The sequence below is a fragment of the Solea senegalensis genome, linkage group LG16, assembly GCF_019176455.1.
Source record: "Solea senegalensis isolate Sse05_10M linkage group LG16, IFAPA_SoseM_1, whole genome shotgun sequence".
In the NCBI taxonomy this organism is placed as follows: domain Eukaryota; kingdom Metazoa; phylum Chordata; class Actinopteri; order Pleuronectiformes; family Soleidae; genus Solea; species Solea senegalensis.
Genome location: NC_058036.1, coordinates 15154053 through 15174451, shown reverse-complemented (window position 1 = coordinate 15174451; position 20399 = coordinate 15154053). Strand labels below are relative to the sequence as shown.

General features: G+C 41.0%; 1 protein-coding gene across 4 annotated transcripts; it reads left to right on the top strand.

Moving 5' to 3' along the window:
- Positions 1–47: 47 nt before the first annotated feature.
- si:ch73-242m19.1 lies at positions 48–20259 on the top strand. 4 transcript variants are annotated; one of them, XM_044047046.1, is made up of 47 exons: positions 48–206; positions 298–692; positions 1636–1708; positions 1826–1936; positions 2027–2140; positions 2404–2601; positions 2725–2806; positions 2966–3117; positions 3201–3353; positions 3835–3936; positions 4017–4187; positions 4283–4344; positions 4588–4705; positions 4780–4983; positions 5360–5698; positions 5808–6008; positions 6287–6408; positions 6495–6723; positions 6810–7012; positions 7366–7512; positions 7765–7858; positions 7949–8083; positions 8502–8596; positions 8675–8780; positions 8879–8928; positions 9025–9201; positions 9609–9717; positions 10128–10305; positions 10460–10598; positions 11558–11711; positions 11805–11900; positions 12744–12908; positions 13065–13282; positions 14041–14179; positions 14278–14401; positions 14486–14595; positions 14700–14849; positions 14985–15032; positions 15157–15324; positions 15639–15791; positions 15892–16026; positions 16378–16530; positions 16801–17010; positions 17560–17680; positions 17762–17824; positions 18681–18796; positions 19537–20259. In XM_044047046.1, exons 2-47 carry the CDS (start codon positions 589–591, stop codon positions 19573–19575), a joined length of 6330 nt encoding a protein of 2109 aa, XP_043902981.1. In that variant the 5' UTR covers positions 48–206; positions 298–588; the 3' UTR covers positions 19576–20259. The 4 variants fall into 4 exon arrangements, with proteins under 4 accessions (XP_043902981.1, XP_043902982.1, XP_043902983.1 ...); XM_044047047.1 differs by having other exon boundaries at positions 48–692; positions 2410–2601; XM_044047048.1 differs by having other exon boundaries at positions 48–692; positions 17560–17634.
- Positions 20260–20399: the final 140 nt, after the last annotated feature.

Sequence of the window (20399 nt, the reverse complement as noted above, 5' to 3'; positions counted from 1 at the left end):
GGGAGTTTTTTGATGTCGCTTATTTTCCAATTTCTATCCTCAGAGAATCTGTACAGCTGCAGACTTGACTCTACAGGGACTGTGGAGGTGATTTGCTATTGGACAATCACATCCCTGCCCGAGAGCCAATCACACACTGTATCCAAGAAGACTGGAGCTGCTCAATTAAGTCAAGGTTTTTGAATGTAGGAGCTCCAATGGCTGAGGTACGCGCTGCTCGACAACTGCTGCCCTCTGCATGATTTATCATTTATGTTTTGTGTATAACACATCATTGTAATGTAATGATCTGAAAAGCCTGACAGTGTTGACGTCATCGCTTCCTGAAGAAAAGGAGCACTGCAGTGTAATCCGTGCAATGTTGGAGCCCTCTGCTGATCACATGCAGTTACTGTGCAGAGAGCTGCATTCGTCTCCATGGATACAACACAACAAGTCAACATGGAGGCAGAGATTTAGCAGGACTTCACCAAGTGTTAAATGTTTAAAATATCTTTCATTTGCGGGATGTTTTTGGTCCTGTAAAAGAAGAGGGTGTGTGTGTGTGTGTGTGAGTGAGAAGAGTACAGAGTTTCTTCCTCTGTGAGGATGGAGCAGATGGAGGCAGAGCTGTCGCATCAAATCTCCGCACTACATGCTGAAATCAAGGAGAATGGATTTCAACAGGGAGCAGGCGCCTTCAAAACATACAGGTGTGAAAGTTTTGGGATTGTTTCATCTACAAACTGTCAGACAACGGCTGTAAACACTAAAGCCTTTTTGCTGATTTAAATCCCTTTATGTGTCAGGATATACATTTGTAGTAAAGCAGGAAACATATCAACACATAATCATTTTGCACACAATTAATCACTTAAAAAAAACCTGCAAGTGTCTGTTAAAGGTGTTAAAACTGTTTTAAACAGATTAAAGTTCACCATTACGCATAAATGTCTTAAATTCTTTGGTGTATGTTGCCTCTTGTTTGATCGTCAGACTTAAATCACACAGGTCTTTCACTGTGTTGGTTTAAATCTGAGATTAAAATATGCCTAGATCGTAAACCTGTCCAAATAAACCAAAGATCTATGTCCTCAATTTGAAAAAAAATGTAAAACTTGAAATTTGTGTACACATTTTCTAAATACAGGGGGAGATGAGAGCTAACAATTATGTCATAAAATATATCACGGATTTAAAAGAAAAAATGTTGGTCTTGATAATGGAATGACAATGCACAATGAAAGTACTTCTAATGTCAAAGAATCTTTAAATAAAAAAATATATACAGAAATAACTCATAACTTGATAACTTGATGTTGGAATCAATTGGGGGGGCGCATGTGGTCCTCGGGCCGCGAGTTTGAGACCTTTGCTATAAGTCAATGCTCCTGTAGATGATGAATTGTTCCACCTATGGGAATTCCACCTCCTCTTCTATACGTCAGGTCAAAATGTCCTTGTCTTGTATTGAACTGTCAAACTTCTGCTGTATCATAGGCAGGTGGTAACATTAAGTGTTCCACATCCTTTCACAGTATCCACTACAATACCTTGAGACTGACGTAGAGCTAAATGGAAATTAATACTTACACTTGTTTTAATCGCTGAATGAATGAATGAATTGCATTAATTAATTTCAAGTTTTTGTTTCAGTTCTGTTTTGCCTCCTAAAGATATTTCCTTCTTCCGTGTGGAGAGGGAACGTGCACTAAGGAGAGGTCTGCAGGTGAGAACAGAAACAGAACCCTCGTTTTGTATTCTCCCCCGGGGCATGTGTTCATTTAATAAACTGAGCCAAAGCACCTGAAATTCTTTTTTAAATAGTTCAGTTTCCTGGTTGCAGGTGGCTGAAGCTCTGCCCGTTCATTCTCATGCTGACGTGATGCACAGAGAGCTGGAGAGCTGCTTGACTCTCGAGCACATGCCTGACAATCTGCCTCTCCTCCTGCACCAGGTGAGAACAGCACGGTCACTCCTGAAAGCATGAATACCAACGATAGCAACGTAGAAAAGTCATTTAAACAAACGTGTGTGTGTTTCACAGTTTTACGTGGACAGATCGTATCACTTGGCTCAGGTCAAATATCTGCTCATGCTGAGATGGAGGAGATTTTGCCGCCACAGCAGCATCATAGAGAAGCTTTATCCTCATTACCGAGTGAGAGAAACATCTTGTTCTTGTAATGCAGACACTGTGAAGGATGGTTGTTAAGGTTCAAAATGACAATTAGGATGCGAACATGATACTGTAACTTCTGCCAATCATGAATCACATCATACTTTAACATATTGCTTTGAATATAACATATTAAGACTCATTGTCTTTTCAGGCCTTGACAAAATATGAAAATACATGTAGAAATAAACATTGTTAATGTAATTCTTTGCAGATAAGAGAAAATAATCCTTCTTTTGTGTCAGGATCAGGTTTCATATATCACCTGTGAGTATGAGCACAGTGTTCAGAGAGCTCGACGGCTGTCTGCGAGCACAGAGAAGATCCTGACTGCTCAGAACAGAGACTCCTCCCACCTGCTGACCCAGGACGACGTGGTCATTTACCTGCGATGGCTGCTCTGTCATCTGCACTCTATCCGAACCATTCACAGCTTCCTCACGGTAAAAATAATCCACCTTCTTTTCGCCTTTTTCACAATGTGTTTTATTTATTAAGAGTGCATTCTATATTTTTGGGGTTTGTTTTTATCATTATTATTATTATTATTATCATCATTTCTACAGGTGCTGCACTACATACCGGCCTGTGAAAGGAAAGATAAAGGAGGAGAATTTCAGGAGGCAGAATCTTTGCATCAGACTGATGGTGAGAGTCAAACCTGGACAGTGTCACTGGTGGGCACGTAACAAAAAAGAATGAAGATATTTCTCGTCTCAGGGGAAACTGAGGTTGGGAAGTAATTACGTACTGGGAAGTACGTAATTAATAATTTGTTGTAAATAAAGTTGTTTCATTAAATCCCAGGACTCTCAGGCCAAGCTGAGAACGTTCCCCTCCTCTCTGTTCACCTGCAAGATTTTCTACCCGAGCTTCAGTCGTTACTCACCTATTTCCACCTGTCTTATGACACTGGGAAACTGCGGACCACTGCAGATGAGATGGAGATGTTCAGCACAGTAATGTTTTTTTTTCTGTTATATAACTGAGTTCCTCTGTCGATGTATTCCAAACCACATGAGTCATGTTATCGTGTCTCAAGGTGTGGAGGGAGTTCAGAACAATGTTCAGACAACAGGAGCAGATGAGAACGTTTCCGTGGTACGACTCTGCAGAGGTCGAAGAGAGCCAGTGGGGGAGGAAGAGTGGGAACATGGCTCTGAGGAAGGAGGCCAACTGGATCCCTTTCATTCAGGTTACAGCATCGTCAATCCACACGCTGCTGTCAGTTACACAGATCCATATTCCAACAGCTATTACTGGACTCTAAATCTTAAATAAATTGTCCCTGAAAACCAGACATGGTCAAAAAGTCACATTAGGAGGAAGGAGGAGAATACTAATAGCATCAGCAGACAGCCAAAATATGAGATAGTGGTTGGTTTATTATTTTTCTTTCTAATTTTCTTTCTTTCTTTCTTTCTTTCTTTCTTTCTTTTACCAGTTTATGCTTTTTGTCACAAATTATGTGATTGTGTATCTATATGGCACCCATTCGTCCCTCTTCTACCGCTTTATCGTTTATGAGGGGTCGCGGGGGGACAAACTGGGCAGCAAATGCCTCCTTTTTTCTCCACTGCTGACTAAACTCTGAGAATTACAATCAACCCTGTTTTCATATGACTGATGAATGATTATGTCTAACGTTGGACAGTTGATTATTATTATTTTTTTAGGTGAAACCCAGACAGGATCCTTGGCAGCAGAAGACCGTCACAAGGCTGAGAGAGAACAAATGTGTGGACGAGCTGTTGAGGACGCACTGCAGCTTTCTTCAGGTGAACAGTGATGTGAAATAAATACACACACACAACCTCAATTTGTTTAACTGTGTATTCATGTTTCTGTATCTGATCAGGTCTCAGATCTGCACCGAGTGGCCTCGGCTCTAAAAGACCACGCCGCTCACGTCTGTGATCCGCAATCCACGCTGACCTCGTGTCTCTTACTGTCACACTGCAGTAAGACAAAGCGACAGAAAATCTCCGACATCTGGAGGAGTATTTACTCGTCCACCAGTGTAACTCAGGCATGTATCCTCCACTTTCATGACCACAGACACGACAGCAGCAGCAGCAGAACTGACATTAAATTCACAATTAAAGGTGACATTTGTCCTAACAGGAAACACAGAGTCACTCTTCCAGAGGCACAGGAGGAAACTACAGGAGTTCAACGAGTCAGAGGTCGACAACTGAAAGAAATTCAAACACTTACTAAGTTTGTTTTATGTACTTTATGGATCTGGTCCTTGCTTCTTAAATGTTCTTTGTTTTCAGCTTTAGATAAAACACATAATCTTAAAATGAGATTTTTTTTTAGACTTCGCAGTTGATTAATCCAAAATATATTGAAGATTACAACACAGAGATTTACCAGGTCTTGTGGTGGTTAGAAATATCAGAAGTGTCTCTCTCTTCTGAAAACAGACTGCAGCTTGTGGATCTGGATGACAGCTTAGAAGAAGACATCTCGGATCCCATCGTGACCAAAGGTGCTCACCTGTCCCTGGTTTACCTGCGTCATCTCAAACTCCGAGAGCTCCAGGTGAGGAAAACACGGTCAACACAATAAATGATAGCGAAATGAACGTGAATGGCATGTGTGTTTGTGTCACGCAGCGTGTTTCTCTGGCGATGCTGAACTACCTGCGCTCTGTGGAGAGGACTTTGACCTTTGAGCTGTCTGGTCTGCAGCGCGAGGACGGAGAGCTTCTCAGCACAGCGGAGGAAACTGGCTGGATGAACGCGGCCAGAGGGGGGAGAGGGGAGGCAGGCGGCCTCGGGTCGCTGCAATTCAACCACAACACTCCTGTCGACTATAAGGTACAGACTCACATGGTCCACATGGATCTGTATTTATGCGACCACTCGTAAGCAGCTGCGGGAATTACTGTATCTTGTCTTCCTTCATGACCTGATAGACGATCTCCTTTAAGTCTCTTACTTTTGAAGCATAATATTTCATTGTTGCAATGAAATCTAATGAGAGAGGTAAAAAGGAAAAGGTGATTTTGACACAGATGCCATGATCTGAAATATAGCAAACAAAAAAGCGTTTCTAGATATAAATTTGGAATAACTGTTTAGTATTATTGTTTATTCTCCCTTTGTACAGGATAAATATTATGTGTTGATTTTGAGTTTGTCACTCTTTTCTTGGGAACAGAAGTTCTGGATGTACGCCTTGATTTTATTCCAGGTTCATTGCTCAGAGTTTATGGAGTTTGCCGAGGTGGAGAACCTTCATGATTTCTACAGCACCCAGGGGCGTTTCATCCACACTCAGGACCAGCGAGGGTTTTACATTGTGTACGACGCAGCTCTGAACGACCTGGACGAGCTGGAGAATGAGCTCCTCCTCGTCGGCTCGCACTTCCTCCGAAGAAACACGATTCAGAAGATGGGAAAAGCCAAGGAATCTGCCACGGCCACGTCCCCGTCTGACCTCGACTCCTGGGCTGGGGCACATGTGGACCGAGTTGCAGTGCTTCTCGACCTGTGGTCCTGCGAGACCGAATTTCTGGAGAGCAAAGTACAGGTACATACGTGAATCAAAATCACGGCTGATGTGATTTATGTCTGTCCTCTCATTTACTAATTGCATCAACTTCTTTTCACGAACATTTGGATTCTTGTTTCTCCTCCAGCTCTTAAACTGTTACTATGAAGCCTACCAGCACTCAGCGGGGACCGAGGAAAGGTTTACACTGGCTCGAGTTATCACTGATATCATGCACAGTAGACCACAGCTGGACCTGAACCAGGATTACTTCATTCAGGCCTACAGGGCTGAGATAGACTGTCTGCGCAGTCATCAGCAGCTGATCAAAAACATTCTGGATAACCAGGTGAAAACATTACATTTTCAGTCAGTCACGTGTTAACAGTTAACAGATATTTTGAATTAAACATGAAGCAGTTAGTTATTTAGTTTACAAAATGTGAGTGATAGCTACACAGATGTGCTGCATTTCATCGTCAAACCTGATACCAACTGATTTTTGGAATTACCTTTGGGCTCAAATTTCTTAATCTATTTTAATCTCTGGTTTAGTGAAAATACATCAATTTCTCTCTATTAATGCACCTCACTTGTATCTTTGTTTTTTTTTGCTTTTTGTGACAGATTGAAAAACAGCGCCTGTACCTCCAGCGCGTCTGGAGAGGCGATGATAAAGGCTCCATTTATAACTACGGTCTGCCACTAAACTACGTTCCTAAGCATTCCGTCTCACTTGGAGGCAGCAGGTGAGTTAACTACAGAAGTCACTCCATCACTCTTCATCACTTTGTGGTGTAAACACCTCTGTTTCCACCTTCTTGTCTGTGTGCAGCCCCGCACTTATGAACACATTCCTCCTGGAGGTTCACCCGTCCCTCTGTCTGGCCTCGGCAGTCCATCATGGTTTGGTCCAGGCTCACACAGAGCTGTGTCAGCTGCGCCGAGCCACGAGCGTCTCTGACAAACTCATCCTGCGACAGAAGCTCCTGCGTCAGGCCCTGCAGAGCTGGAGCAACCTGGCTTCACCTGGAGCCTCCTACGGCGCTCAGATACAAAAGGATGTATGTTTTCTTTCTTCTTTCTAGATTCTTTTCAAATAAAGTAAAGTAGTTTTACTTAGTTCTAGCTTCCTGTCCTCCACTCTCAGCTGTTCTCAGGTGTGTTTTTCGAGGATCCAGGTTTGGTCCTAAAAGTGGGGCTGACTTTAAACAAATCTAAAGAGGAGATGGACGTGAAGCAGGGGAGAGAAAAACAGTCGTTTGCTGTGGACATTTTCTCAAAGCTGCTGGAGCTCATCACCATCCGCCATCGATTGCTGGAGTCGGCCTCTGAGACTGCACATCTGGCACAGTTAAGACACTGATTATTTGTGCACTGTACATTAGTTTAACATTTCTGACAGAAATTCACTTCAGTATATTGTCTTTAAATGGAAACTGAAAAATACGATACAATACGATACGATACGATACACGTCCACACAGTCATGGCAGGAACATGTTCACTGGTTGAACCAGTATTCAAACCAAGAGCCTTCTTTCTTTGAGGCAACAAATCACACACGAGAAAGGATGTTGGGGCTGCTGTAGCGGCACAGGCACAGAACAGGAAAAACCTGACTCTCTTTGTTTGATAAACAACATTACATGAATGAATGAAGTTCAGTATTATATCAGGCTGTTACATTCTTGTATTTTTTCCAGGTTGTACAAAAACGTAGCCTCGGAGCTCGGCCTCGATGAGTTCCACCTTTATCTAAGGCCGGTGAAGTTTGAAGACGCTGAGGAGAAAGACCAAACAGAGGCGACTTTTATCACAGCGACACGGGACGATGACACTCCTGTGGACAGGCAAATGAAACTGCTACGAGTCGTATTCCCATTATTACTGCGTCATTTTTGATGTTACAGACACACCCAATTATGTTCTTAACTAATCCAGAGCAGATGTCAGGATTTGTCTTGCAGAGAATCCAGAAATATTGTCTATGTATTTTCTTCAACTCTTAGTCCTGCCTCTGCTCACGTGCTCACTTATTTCTGCTTTCCCACATGAGCACTGAAGTATGTTCAAAAGGGGATTAAATGCACATTCTGCTGCAGGTTCACCCCCTCCCACCTGCCTCTGAGTGTCCAGGAACTGAACGAGGACCAGATCGGGAAGTTTAGCTTCGCCTCAGAGGACGCAGTTCTTCGTGTATGTTAAAAACCAAAACACCGGAGCTGGAACATAAATAATACAAGCACATGAATAAACATGTTTTCCTCCTTTTTTACTTTTTTGCAGCTTATGAACACACAGAGCGTTGAGAACCTCCAGGTGACTCTGGCCTGTCAGGTCGCTCAGAAAAACGCCCTGATAAGTGCCGTGAAAGTGGCTTGTCTTTGCCATTGGGCCGGAAGTGTGACATCATCAGCGGAGGTGTGTGTTCTTCAGTTGTGATGCTTCTTACATTTACTCACCAGCTGGAATCCCTAGTTACCTGATATGCAAACATTCCATAAAGGTTCTTAATTCTACCTCATTAGTAGACATTGAAATCAAATTTTTACACTAATTAATCAATTTCATGTCCTTAAGAATGATTTATCCTCAATACACGTCACATGATTTTATTTAAAGAAACAAAATATCATCCAATATTCCCAGGACTGCTCAGATTTACTTTGTGACACTCGGACAGGGCCCCAACCCTTAGCTTTAAACCCACAAGGCTAAAATACTGTTTACAAAGTAGATAAAACTTGAGCTTCCTTTAAGTTGACAACAAAATATATAATTATATAATTATTAAGAGTCTTATTTCCGGTCCTTTGTATTTGTTCCTTGTTTTTTGCAGAGTGGAGAATCCTGTCATTTTGGTAAAGATGTAAAGTCCGCAACGAGATTTGACTCCAAACTCTCTACGAGAACTCTCACCACCACATATCAGAGGTAGGTTTTCCTTAGTTGAAGAACAGATAACATTAGTGACTGCTTCTGTAACACATACAATCTTGTTTTTGACTACAGGCAGGTCTTTGTGTCCATACAGCTGGAAAAAGTGTGTCTGCGTGATGAGATGCTGAACTCATTTATGAAGAAGAAACAGGCCGTGGGAGGTCGAGTAAGAACCTCAGTGGGTTGCACACGGTGGTAGATTTCCCGAAACATGAGCAGCGTGATGAATGTGATCATTTGTCCATGAAGTTAAAATGAATTTCTCTCCCTGTGCAGGAGGAAGAAGCAAAGATCAGAAGGAGCCTCATAATTGACTTTCTCAGAAGGTACAGGAAAAGAAAAACAACCCAAAAATATTTAGCTTGCTTTAAAATAAGACTTTATATAAAAGTTCCACTGTCTGTCTGTCAATGTCTCCATAGATTCAGCGCACACGTATCGCAGTATTGTGTGCGAGCTCAGATCGTTGCATATTACTACAGTCTCACTTCTCTCTTGGACGACGTCCCGTCCGTGCGTCAGTCTCACTTCATGACGGAACAAACCGATGAGAACAAAGGTTTTCTGAACTTTGGAGCCGACATATGTTCTGAGCCCAGGTACAACCAGCTGGAATATTATGGAATTATATATATATGTATATATATATAAACTCTTATTACACATCCAAAGGACAACAACTATAAAATGTCTTAAAAGATACAGTTGTGAATCTCATGAAAAGGGATTATATAATATGACTAAAAATGTACATAAACCAAAAGGTATAGTGGTTGTGTACACTACAGTTAACACATTTATTTAGTTTGACTTATTTTTTAAAAAACATAATCAGAGCTTGTTGTATTATGTACTGATTAATATTCATAATTAAACAGAAATAAATGATTTCAGGGAACAATGATGCATTTCCACCCTCTAAATATTGTCTGTGGAGGTAAATATGTGGTTAGACTCTTCAGCGTCACAGCACAGATGTGTTTTCTCTTGTGTTTCCCTCACTCAGCACCTCTCGGCGTCAGCTGTTGTCTGCAGACGGCAACACTCTCGTCAGCCTGTGGGTCATCCCTCACTTCTCTGAAGTGCTTCACATGTTCAGAACGCTAGAAGCCCCGGTGAGGCTTGTGCATTATTAATACACCGACGCAGCTGCTTTCACTTTCAAACTCAAGGATTCATGAATTATTTTAAAGGCAGTGGTGAAACCAGTTCATCAGAGTTTACCTGAGGCTTTTCACTGCTTGGTTTTCCACTTTATTTTTTGGTCTCAGACTTAAATGACCTGAGGGGCCACTGAGTGTCTACTTTGGTCAGTAGGGGGCCGCTCAAGTGAAAAAAAGTCATACCTTTTGACAAAAAGACATTGAAATAATAATATTTATGATGATATTTCAGATAATTTCAAAATAAAATGATAAATGCAAAAGGATTCTATTCATAAAAAAAATAGTGAACACTGGTCTTGATGCTCTGGAGTTCATTTTATCCTAAAATTTGTCTGTAATTTAAATTCTCCGTTTGACAGGCCTGCGCTGCAGCGCTCCATCACACTCTACACATAGTTTCAGCTCTTCATGACATCGTCTGTTACCTGGTGAGTTTCTCTCGACTGGGAAACACTGAAAACTCCTGCAGCTGGAGGAGAGAGCGGGAGGCGCCGGGCTCACGTCTCGCAGCCGACTGGGGAGGCGCCGAAGGCATCGGTACGTCGATGTTTGACACCTGACCTCATGGAAATCTTAGTACTAAGTCACGTTCGAATCGTTTATTAAACATCAGCACTGACTGTCAATAAAGAGAGCGATATAAACCCGATCGATGGCGACAATCACGTTACATCTTCTGCTTGTTGTATAGGAGCAGAGCTGCTGGAGATCCAGCGACAGATCGAGCGTCTGTCTGATCCCAGCAGTCCCGCCTCTGTCGGCCGTCTGCTGCAGCTGCGCAGGCAGGTTCTCCTCCTGCAGTTCGACACTGCTGTCCGACTCCTCATCAGGTCAGCACTTACATCACTTCATCTGTTACAGCTTTTAACTCTCATCTAAAAGGGTCCAGTGTGTAAGAATCAGTAATGGTGACTCCTCTGCTCCCACCTCCCTTTTACCAAGTAGGTCAGGGAACGACAGGGGCCTTCTCTTACCACCAAGGAAGTCAAGTATTCTTTCTTTCTTGTTTGCTTAGTAAGCTTCAAAATGCAAAATGCAAGCTCTGGCTGATTGGGTTAGGTAATAGCAGCTTCCATTTAGCAAGACCCTTTCCTAAAGCACTTAATAAGGCTTGATAAGCTTTCACACCAGAGCTGTTTCGTCTGCTTTAATAGGACCAGAATGTCTTACCCTGCATAGTTCGCTTCGTTTAGGTAGGTGTGAGAGCTCATGTGAACTCTGGTGTGGACCAAACTTGGTCCACCTGAAAACGTAGGTCTTGGTTTGCAGTGTTTTGCAAGCAAACCCTGGTGTGGTTCATTCACAGTGGGAAAGCATTTCCCACCCAATTGTTTGTATGTCACACACTGGACCTTTTAAAATGTCTTTCTTTTCTTCTTTATTTTCACAGCAATCCTCCTTAATCTCCTTAATGTTTCATTCTATGCATATAGTAGTCAGATAATTACAGTTACTGGGATAATAATTAAAACAAATAAGCAAGAAACTAATAATAATTGTTAATTAAAGGATTAAAGGATTGGATAAGAAAACATTTTAAAATAATTATGTTTTATAGTCAAGTACCTTGATATGAAAAGTTTCATATAAACAAATGTTATTATAACTCTGACTCTTCTATAGTTCTTATCTTATGTTATGATCATGATTATTATTTTATTGTTGCTCTTGTATCTGCTTGCCTTTGTTATGCTTTTAATTATCCTGCCTCTCTGACTGGGCCTAAATTAAAAAGGATAAAATGCCTTTTTTAAATCTCTCTTTGTCTCATGTGTTGTGTTGTGTTCAGGGAGGCGTTCCTCTCCTCGGGCGACGTCGCTTCTTACCAGAGTGTGAGTGACAACATGAAGACTGCACTGCCTCTGCTCAGTGACACTGCTCCAGCTCACGTGTTCAGCGTCACGCTGCCTGTTCCTCGACCTCTGGATGCTGGAAGCCTCCAGGTTAGTTCAGTTCTGAACACCCAAAAAAAACAAGTGTATACACAGTAAAGAGAAGGGAGTTATGTGTGTTTTCCTGTTGATTTTCCTCTGCAGGCACAGAGGATGTATTCCTGGAGAAGTTTCATAGCCTCTCATGGGTTGTTTCCTCTGCGTGTTTGGGACTTACCACCCATTGAATACTGCATGCAGGTACTGTACAACAACACCACATGTCATTTTTCGACATTTCTCCATCAACCGCATTCTAAAAATATCCTTAGTCCCCAGAACATTATGCCTAAAGCGCCAGTGGCTAACTTCTGTAACCAAAACAATGCTGGTGTCACTAAAGCTCAAAAACAAGCTGCTCTAAGTAAAAAATAGACATAAACTGAGCATCTGCAGTAAGTGACAGAGAAGCTGCTTTCTGTAGGAGTCGGGATTATGAGGATTAGGATGAAACGTGTTTTTATCATCAGATTTTTCCCACTCCTCAGATGAGTCCGCAGATCTTTCTAAAAAAGAACATCATCTCTAGGTCCATATACCAACTGTTCACTGCCGCGTCGCCATCTTATTTTAGTAGTAGTAGCTGTCAGTCATGATGTAAGATGCTTCACTCACACTGAGAAACACTATTGTTTCAATGTAACATTTGTTTATATTTAAAAGTTACATACTACTGCTTTAATTGCTTTAATTGTCGTTTGTGAGCTGTCGCTCCACGGAGAAGAAAACCTTTAAATTTCAGACACAAGCACCGTCCATGGAAGAAATCATCAGCTTATATAGATTACGCAAGACATCCTGTATTAAATAAATAAATTACATATAGTGTTTTTGTAACTAACCCTTTCAATAACCTTTTTGCAACCTTTATGCTCGTTTTTGCAAGTTCTTTTGTTCGTGGTTGACTTCGGTTCAGACATTAGCTGCGATTGAATCCCTGGGCTGAATCTGCTGCACTGAAAATGGTCTAATGAAATAAATAATAAATAACACATTTGAAGCAGGTAAAGGCAGGTAACACGGACGACTGTTGTTCTCCTGCAGGTGTGTCTGAGCGGTCTGAAGGACTGCAGCAGACTCCAGGCCAACGCAGCGATCCTCGGTGTGTCGCTGCTCCTGGAGGACGTCCTGAACAGCGGGAGAGACGCAGAGCCTGTCCGTCTCTATGGCAACAAGGACGGCTGTCTACACGACGGACAACCTCACAATGTAAAACACCTGTTTTCAAGTTGGTGTGTAAATCCAGGCTCCACGACTCCCTCAGCCTGGATGATGTGTGAATCTTATTATCTTATAGTGTACAGGATTGCTGTTTTTATTTGTTAAATGTCAGATTAAATTTGCTGTGTTTTGTCTTCATTTCAGGGCGGAAAAAGCTGCTCTGAAGCTGAAGTAGAGGAGAAGACGTGTGTGTCAGACTCCACTCCTCTGCAGGATCCAGTTCGAATGCAGTCCGTGATGAAAGGTTTCCTCCTGCTGACAAAGCAGCTTCAGGTCTTCAAGGAAAACTGGGCTCAAAGACGTTTGGGGCCAGACGTGTTCAGTACGCCTAGTTTGTATCAGCAGTTTGTCAACCTCTACAGGTAAAAAACATCATTTTTTTATTTTCATTTTCATTTTTCCTTGTCATTAGATCATATTCTAAAATAGTTCAGTAATCAGTAAATTACTGAAATACCACATTGTAGAGAAAACAGAAGACACTTTTAAAAATAGGATTTTGTGTATGTATGTATGTGTTTATGTACGTGTATATGTATTTTTCTCTTTTTTCTTTATGTTATAAATGTCTTTCTTTATTTATTTATTTTCTTTCTTTCTTTCTTTCTTTTTTAATTTATTTTTTTACTTTTTGGGATAAGGACAGTCGTGAGCTACTTGAAGTTATTTTGGTTTGGATGGTGGTTTGTTTTCCTTCCTGTTTTGATATTTTTGTGAATACAGAGAGCACTTAATATGTTCTATTTCGATAAAAATCAATAAAACATATATATATATATATATATATATGTATGTATTAAAAAAAATAGCATTTTGATGCTTTCTGTATTTTATATGACTATTCCTATTTTGGTGTGGCTTTTAAAAAAAATAATATGCACATTTCTCTCAACACACCACTTGGATTTAATGTTTTCCATATTTGAGATGAATATTAGCCTATATTCGCTCAATATAAGTGGACAAATATCATCTGTTGATAAAGACCATATAACACAATTAAAATCTCCTGAGCTATCACTTATGGACGATTATATTTAGTTTTTGATGACAAATGTATATGCTGCTAAAACAGTAATTATTTAATCCCATGTTCAAAATGGACGTGTTTGCTTTCCAGAGCCGAGATCTTTTACCCCAGTATGAAAGCGTTGGCACTGACGATGGGTAAAGAGCGCGACTATGAGGTTCTCATTTCTGGCAGCCAGTCTTTTCTGCCTCCTCCTGGAGCCTCAGAAACTGATGTGAAAGCCTGGCAGGTACAAGACCAACACGCACACACACACACACTGTTATGGCCTCATGTCTTCACAACAACACCTTGTTGCGTCACAAAATAAAAATGTCCTGGTCTCAGCTTCACAGACTGCTGGAGAGCACAGAGTGTGACATGATCAAGGCAGTGCAGAGGAGGATCAACACGGAGCTGAGTCTGGCGGTTTCAGAGCGAACACGACACGATACGTCGTGCCTCCCAACGGGTAACCACCAGATGCTACCTTAACTCTGCCACCTTATGCATAGTTGCAGTTATTAACAATAATTTATCCTGTGTTTGATTCGAGATCTGTGGAAAAAAGTCCCGCCGAAGCACAGCTTGTCTCCCGAGCGTCCACAGATTGTGGAGACGTTTGTGAAGCAGCTGATGGAGGGAGAGGAGCAGGTGGAGGGACAGGTACACAGCAAAGAACAGTGCTTACACTAACTGTATACTGTATTTACAGGTGCAATACGTTAACGTCATACTTGACAGAGAGATAATAACGTTTCGCCTTTTAGGTGAAAGTCTCTGTGAGTCACCTGCAGACGTGTCTCACTCACCTCGGCTCAGCACTGTTGGAGCGAGAGCGCCGCAGCTTCCTGCTCTACTCGCACTTCTACGAACAAATCCTGCAGCAGGAGACTCTGCTTCTGCACCAGACAGAACAAGTACGTGATGTCCAGTTCATCCCCTCATAATTCAACCTGCCGATATGTCATTGATTCACCACCGGCTGCTACCATTAACACTTATATCTCTTCCATTTTAATCTAAATGTATCTTTTTCTCTATTTTAACTATAGGATTTAAAGGATCTTAAGGAGTTGCAGACAAAGGAGGCTCACAGAGAGGTAGGCACTTAGGATTTTTTACTCTCCAACATTAACACTAGCTCTAATTTATAGCTTTTTCTGTCCTCTGACAGCTTAGAAGTCAGCCGTTTCAAGGATCCCATGTGGTGTTATTGTTCCGCAGGCGTCGTTTTCCTGTCGTGAGATGATGCTGGAGATCTCCGCGCTGCAGGCCCAAGTCGCTCACCTCCAAGACGAGAAACGTTCTCTAGAAGAGCAGCTTGGCCTCAAATTTAAAGAGCGTTACAACCATGTGGTGCGACAGCTCGTCTCTACCTGCATTCAGCTACAGGTGAGAAATTCTACAACTGTAAAACTGTATTTTATGTCATTCTATTATATGAAGATAAACACTTGTCTGCTCAGCCCTTCTTTTCCTAAGCAGCGTCAGGAAACTACAGCTGCCTTCACATACTAGAAAGGTTCTTCATTAGTGTTGTAACATTCTGCTTGGAAAGCACCAAACAAATACGAATTCTGAAGGATTTTTTTATTTTAAAGCGATTATTCCTTTAAACAAGGACACTTGTCCTTTTAAAACATACAACTGAGGCCTTTCGCGTGTCGTCAAACACACACACACACACTCACTCGTCTTTATTCCAGACCAGACTAGACGATCATCAGCGGCAGACGGAGCAGGACGTGAGTGTGATGGTGAGCAGGATCAGAGAAGAGGGAGTGGCCAGAATGATGAAGCTCAAAGAGAAGTACGGCTGCACCACAGACAACGATGCACTCACTGTGACACAGGCAAAGGTACAGACAACAGGACCTTCGTGTGTGTGTGTGTTAATCATTTATCATTTAAAAATGACATTAAGAGAAGATGAGTTTGTGTCTTATCTCTGTATTTTAGAAGGAAGAAGTCCAGGATTTGAGCCTGGAGAACAGCCAGCTGACGTCTCTGCTCTGTAAACTCAAGGCTCTGAGTCGATGGCGGCAGGTGGTCGAGCAGGAGAAGCTTCACCGACGGCTGCTTCAGACTCAGCAGGTCAGAAGAACTACACAAATCCAAATGGATGAAGTTCCAACACATTTTTATTGTTTTTTATAATGAATTCAATTCTTACTGAAATCCTTAAAGAAACTGCTAAATTATGTACAATAATTACATTAATAGATACTTTTTGTCTTAATTTTAACACTGTTAGGAGCGTCACAGTGACCATTGTTGCCTTTTACATTACATTACATGTCATTTAGCAGACGCTTTTATCCAAAGCGACTTACAATGGAATCAAGTACAATTAGCCAGGGGTGGAATCGAACTTGCGACCATGATGTCTTTGGTACACAAGGTAGGGTCTTAACCACTGAGCCACTCCACCCCTTTTGTGTCCAGAGGGAGATCATCAGTCGCACCGAGGCCGTTAGAGTGAAGACGGTGGCAGAGGAGGAGGTGATCGTCCTGCGGGAGGAGCTGGACGCCGCTCGGCGGATGTTGAACTGCAGTCAGGACGAGTGCAGCCGCACCAAAAAGCTGCTCAGCAAGAAGGTACGCCAGATCCCAGACACTCGTAATACTCGTGATATATATATATCAACAGTCCTTAGACCACCACACAATCTAAGGTTTATGCCACAGCTGGCCCTACATTAACAGCTGTATTTGTGTTTTTATGTAAGAAGCACTATTGAGAAGTGCAATATTAATAGAGATTAGTATACTCTCAAAAAATAAAGATATTTTAAGTGGTCATACTTGAACAGAGAGAGAGTTGCTGATCACCTCTTCGATGTATTAACTCCATCCCCACGATCACAGACAGAGGAACTGCAGGCAGCCAGGCATCAGTCTGCCCAGGAGGCCCGCAGCAGGCGGGAGGTGGACACTTACCGACTGCAGAACCTGCAACAAATGAGAGCGGACATGGAGGACAGAGACAGACAGCTCCGAGACATCAGTGAGCAGCTGGATAGAGACAGCAAGATGAGCCAGTTTCAGAGACAACGCAGCGCCAAGGAGATCCGGCAGGTCTGTCAATCCTGAAGTGTGATATGATGATGTGAATTCTGATAGACCACATATCATGACTGTCCTGTGAAAAACCAAGTACTGTATCTATACAAAATTTCAAATGACTGTTGGTTCTAAAGGCCACAATTTTATTGATTTAAAAAAAGGCTAATATTTTCATGGAAGTTTGTGTAAAAATTTGTAATAAACTCATTTGAATGAGAAGTTGAAAAGACTGCTTCTGTCTTTTTAGTGTTTGAGGTGATGACGATCTTTAGCTTGTACAAAAATTTACACGCAAGAATTTCGGTGTTTTCCTTCAATCTGTTGAACTACAGTAAAAATAAAAATGTGGCTTTTTTTTAAAGCTGGAATTATGATTTCAATTATGATCTTTATGATGCTATGTATAAAAAAGTTTAATGATTGACTGGTAGAGCAAAGACAAAGTCACAGGATCTCCAAAGATATTTAGGAATAATGAAAATAGATATTACAGTGGAGACATCAAGTGAAGATCACAAAAAACAAAAGTCCTAAAATAAATGTACACGTGTGTGGTTGCAGGTGAAGGGCCAGCTACACCAGGAGCGCTGCCTCAAACAAGAAGCCTTTCAGCAGGTGGACAAGCTGCAAAACCAGGTGAACGACATTGAAGCAGCTTTCTCCAGGAGCACGTCCACAATAGGTACACAAGTGTCACAGTAACTCTGTCCTACTGGAATATTTAACACTAAGTCAATTCCTGTCTGTTTCTGTTCTGTAACAGGACAAAGCAGGACTGCTTACATGCCGTCAGTCAGCAGATGGAGCACAAGGAGTCCCTCAGCAGGTGGCGTCATTACCACAGTACAATATTATTAGCCTCATGTCAGGTTACTGAGGTGATAATCTGCTAACACATGCTAAGAAAAAAATCATGTGAAATATACTTTGATTTGCTGTCTACGGAAGAGTATTAGGGCCACATGGAAGAAAACATGAATTCTGAGATCAAGGAAAAGACAGAATTCAAGATTAAAGTGATAATTCTGAGATTAAAGAAAAAGTCAGAATTCTGAGAAAGTCAGAATTTTGAGAAAAAAGTGATCATTCTGAGAAGAAAGTCAGAATTCTGAGAAAAAAGTAAGAATTCTGAAATTAAAGAAAAAGTCATAATTCTGAGGAAACAGTAAGAATTCTGAAATTAAAGAAAAAGTCATAATTTTGAGATTAAAGTCAGAATTCTGAAATTAAAGACAAAGTCAGAATTCTGAGATGAAAGTCAGAATTTTGAGGAAAAAAAGTCAGAATTTTGAGGAAAAAAGTCAGAATTTTGAGATTAAAGAAAAAGGTCATAATTCTGAGATTAAAGTTAGAATTCTTAGGAAAAAAGTCATAATTCTGAGATTAAAGAAAAAGTCATAATTCTGAGGAAAAAAGTCCGAATTCTGAGATTAAAATCAGAATTTTGAGGAAAAAGGTCAGAATTCTGAGATTAAAGAAAAAGTCAGAATTCTGAGATTAAAGAAAGTCAGAATTCTGAGATTAAAGAAAGTCAGAATTCTGAGAAAAAAATTTTTTTCTCAGAATATCACCAAAATGCAGTTCAGGAGTGGAATAAAAAAAGGTATCAGATGATTACAGGCGATGATGTTTCGACGCTCAGAGACACTAAAGCTCTGGTCTCTGTCCCGTTTGTGTCTCAGGTCTGCACAGGCTCACAAACTCCACCGCATTTCAGGAACTCACGTCAGAGCAAAGACGAGCGAGAGCGGAAACAACCCGGAGTCGTTCAAACGCGAGAATCAACAGACCCACGGCAGTGAGTTCAACTACAGTTTAACTGATTACTAAATTAATTGCCAACAATTTTGATTATTGATTTGATCGGTTTTGTGTTTTTCTCTGAGTTTTCAGCTTATTAAATGGATGAATATTTTCAGGTTTTTTTAATCCATATGACAATGAAATCGTTTGGTTTGTGGACAAAGTGAGAACATATTTTCCAACATTTTCAGACATTTTGAAAATATAATAATCGTCAGTTACAGCCCTAGACCGGTTGTATTCTTCCATTTGCAAAATGAACTCCTGTTTTGAAGCCTCAAGATTCACATTTTGACAGACATCATTGATAATACCAATCATCAAATGTCTATTTTCCTCTAAATTCCATCATTTCCATTGAACTCATTAACATGAGTTCCAGACAAAATGTGTACTGGCGTTTTAAATCAAGTGTGATACACAAGCTCAGTTTCCCACAGACATTTAACTGAAGTTATTTATAACCAGTGGAGTTGCTCCCTGTGACTAACTGCTAACTGCTAACTGTGAGCAGCGAGAGTTGACACTGTCGTCACATTTGGTCTGACGTGCGCACACTATGTTCAAATGTCTCTGACTTTTCCTCATACCTGAATATTTGTTTGCAACTAACACACAGTAGCAACTATTATTAACATTATTGATGGATTTAGAACCACAGTCTCTTAAAAAAAGAAATTGCTAAACTGTCCTTGTATGGATCCACATTCAAAGTATTCTTTGTCTCTCTTCCAGGATCCATCTCGCCTGCGTGTCCCGTTGCCAGAGCTGTGAAATGAACTTTTTCTAAAAAGCACAGCAAGGTGTTCAGCAGGTGTAGCTACTGTTTGACGAGCAGACTGTGACACACTCGTTTAATGTTTGTTTTCCAGCCGTGGGTGAGCAAAGTCTCATTTCAAAGGCCGAGATTATGACCTGAGAAGAGGCGCCGTATTCTTACCTCACAATCTATCACTGTGAGAAACGGCACGTCTGACACGACACTAACATTAACGTACAGTAACAACATGGTATTCATTTTGTAATTGGGATGTAACATCAAGTCACTGTAGGCTGCTATCTGAGCAATATTAGCAAATGTATGGCCCACAAACATTGTCCATTGTTATTATCAAGTTATTACTTGGCAATTGCATAATATTACTGCCCTATTACAAACTTAATACTATATTATTACCTAGTTGCAAGAAAATAAGCCGAGAACTTGACCAATATTAACTTCTTTTTTTGTCTTTTGTTTGTTTTAATCTATGCAAGAGCTGTGAAGAGCATGACAAACGTTTGTGTCCATCAAATACAAATATTATTGTTCAAAGAAATATCCAGGATTTGCTTTTACAAGAGTATGATGACTAAATTAGGACTTTTTGGTGACTTTTTGGACGACATACTAAACTATGACATGCAATTAACAATTGTAAATTGTAAGAACAACAAAAATAAACACACTGAAATTGACGTATCAAGTAGGATTTTTGTCACATCTATGACGCAACGACAAAAAGCAACAAAGTGTTCACTGCAGAAAATAATAAAAGGATGTATGAAGTGATGGACACCACGTTTGAAGGTAAACAAAAAGAGGAAATGACGGCTAA

Coding starts and splice junctions, on each gene's coding strand:
- si:ch73-242m19.1 (XM_044047046.1), top strand. CDS start 589: ATGGAGCAGATGGAGGCAGAGCTGTCGCATCAAATCTCCGCACTACAT. Junction 11,712..11,804: donor TGGATGCTGGAAGCCTCCAG/GTTAGTTCAGTT, acceptor TTTCCTCTGCAG/GCACAGAGGATGTATTCCTG. Junction 17,681..17,761: donor CAGGAGCACGTCCACAATAG/GTACACAAGTGT, acceptor GTTCTGTAACAG/GACAAAGCAGGACTGCTTAC.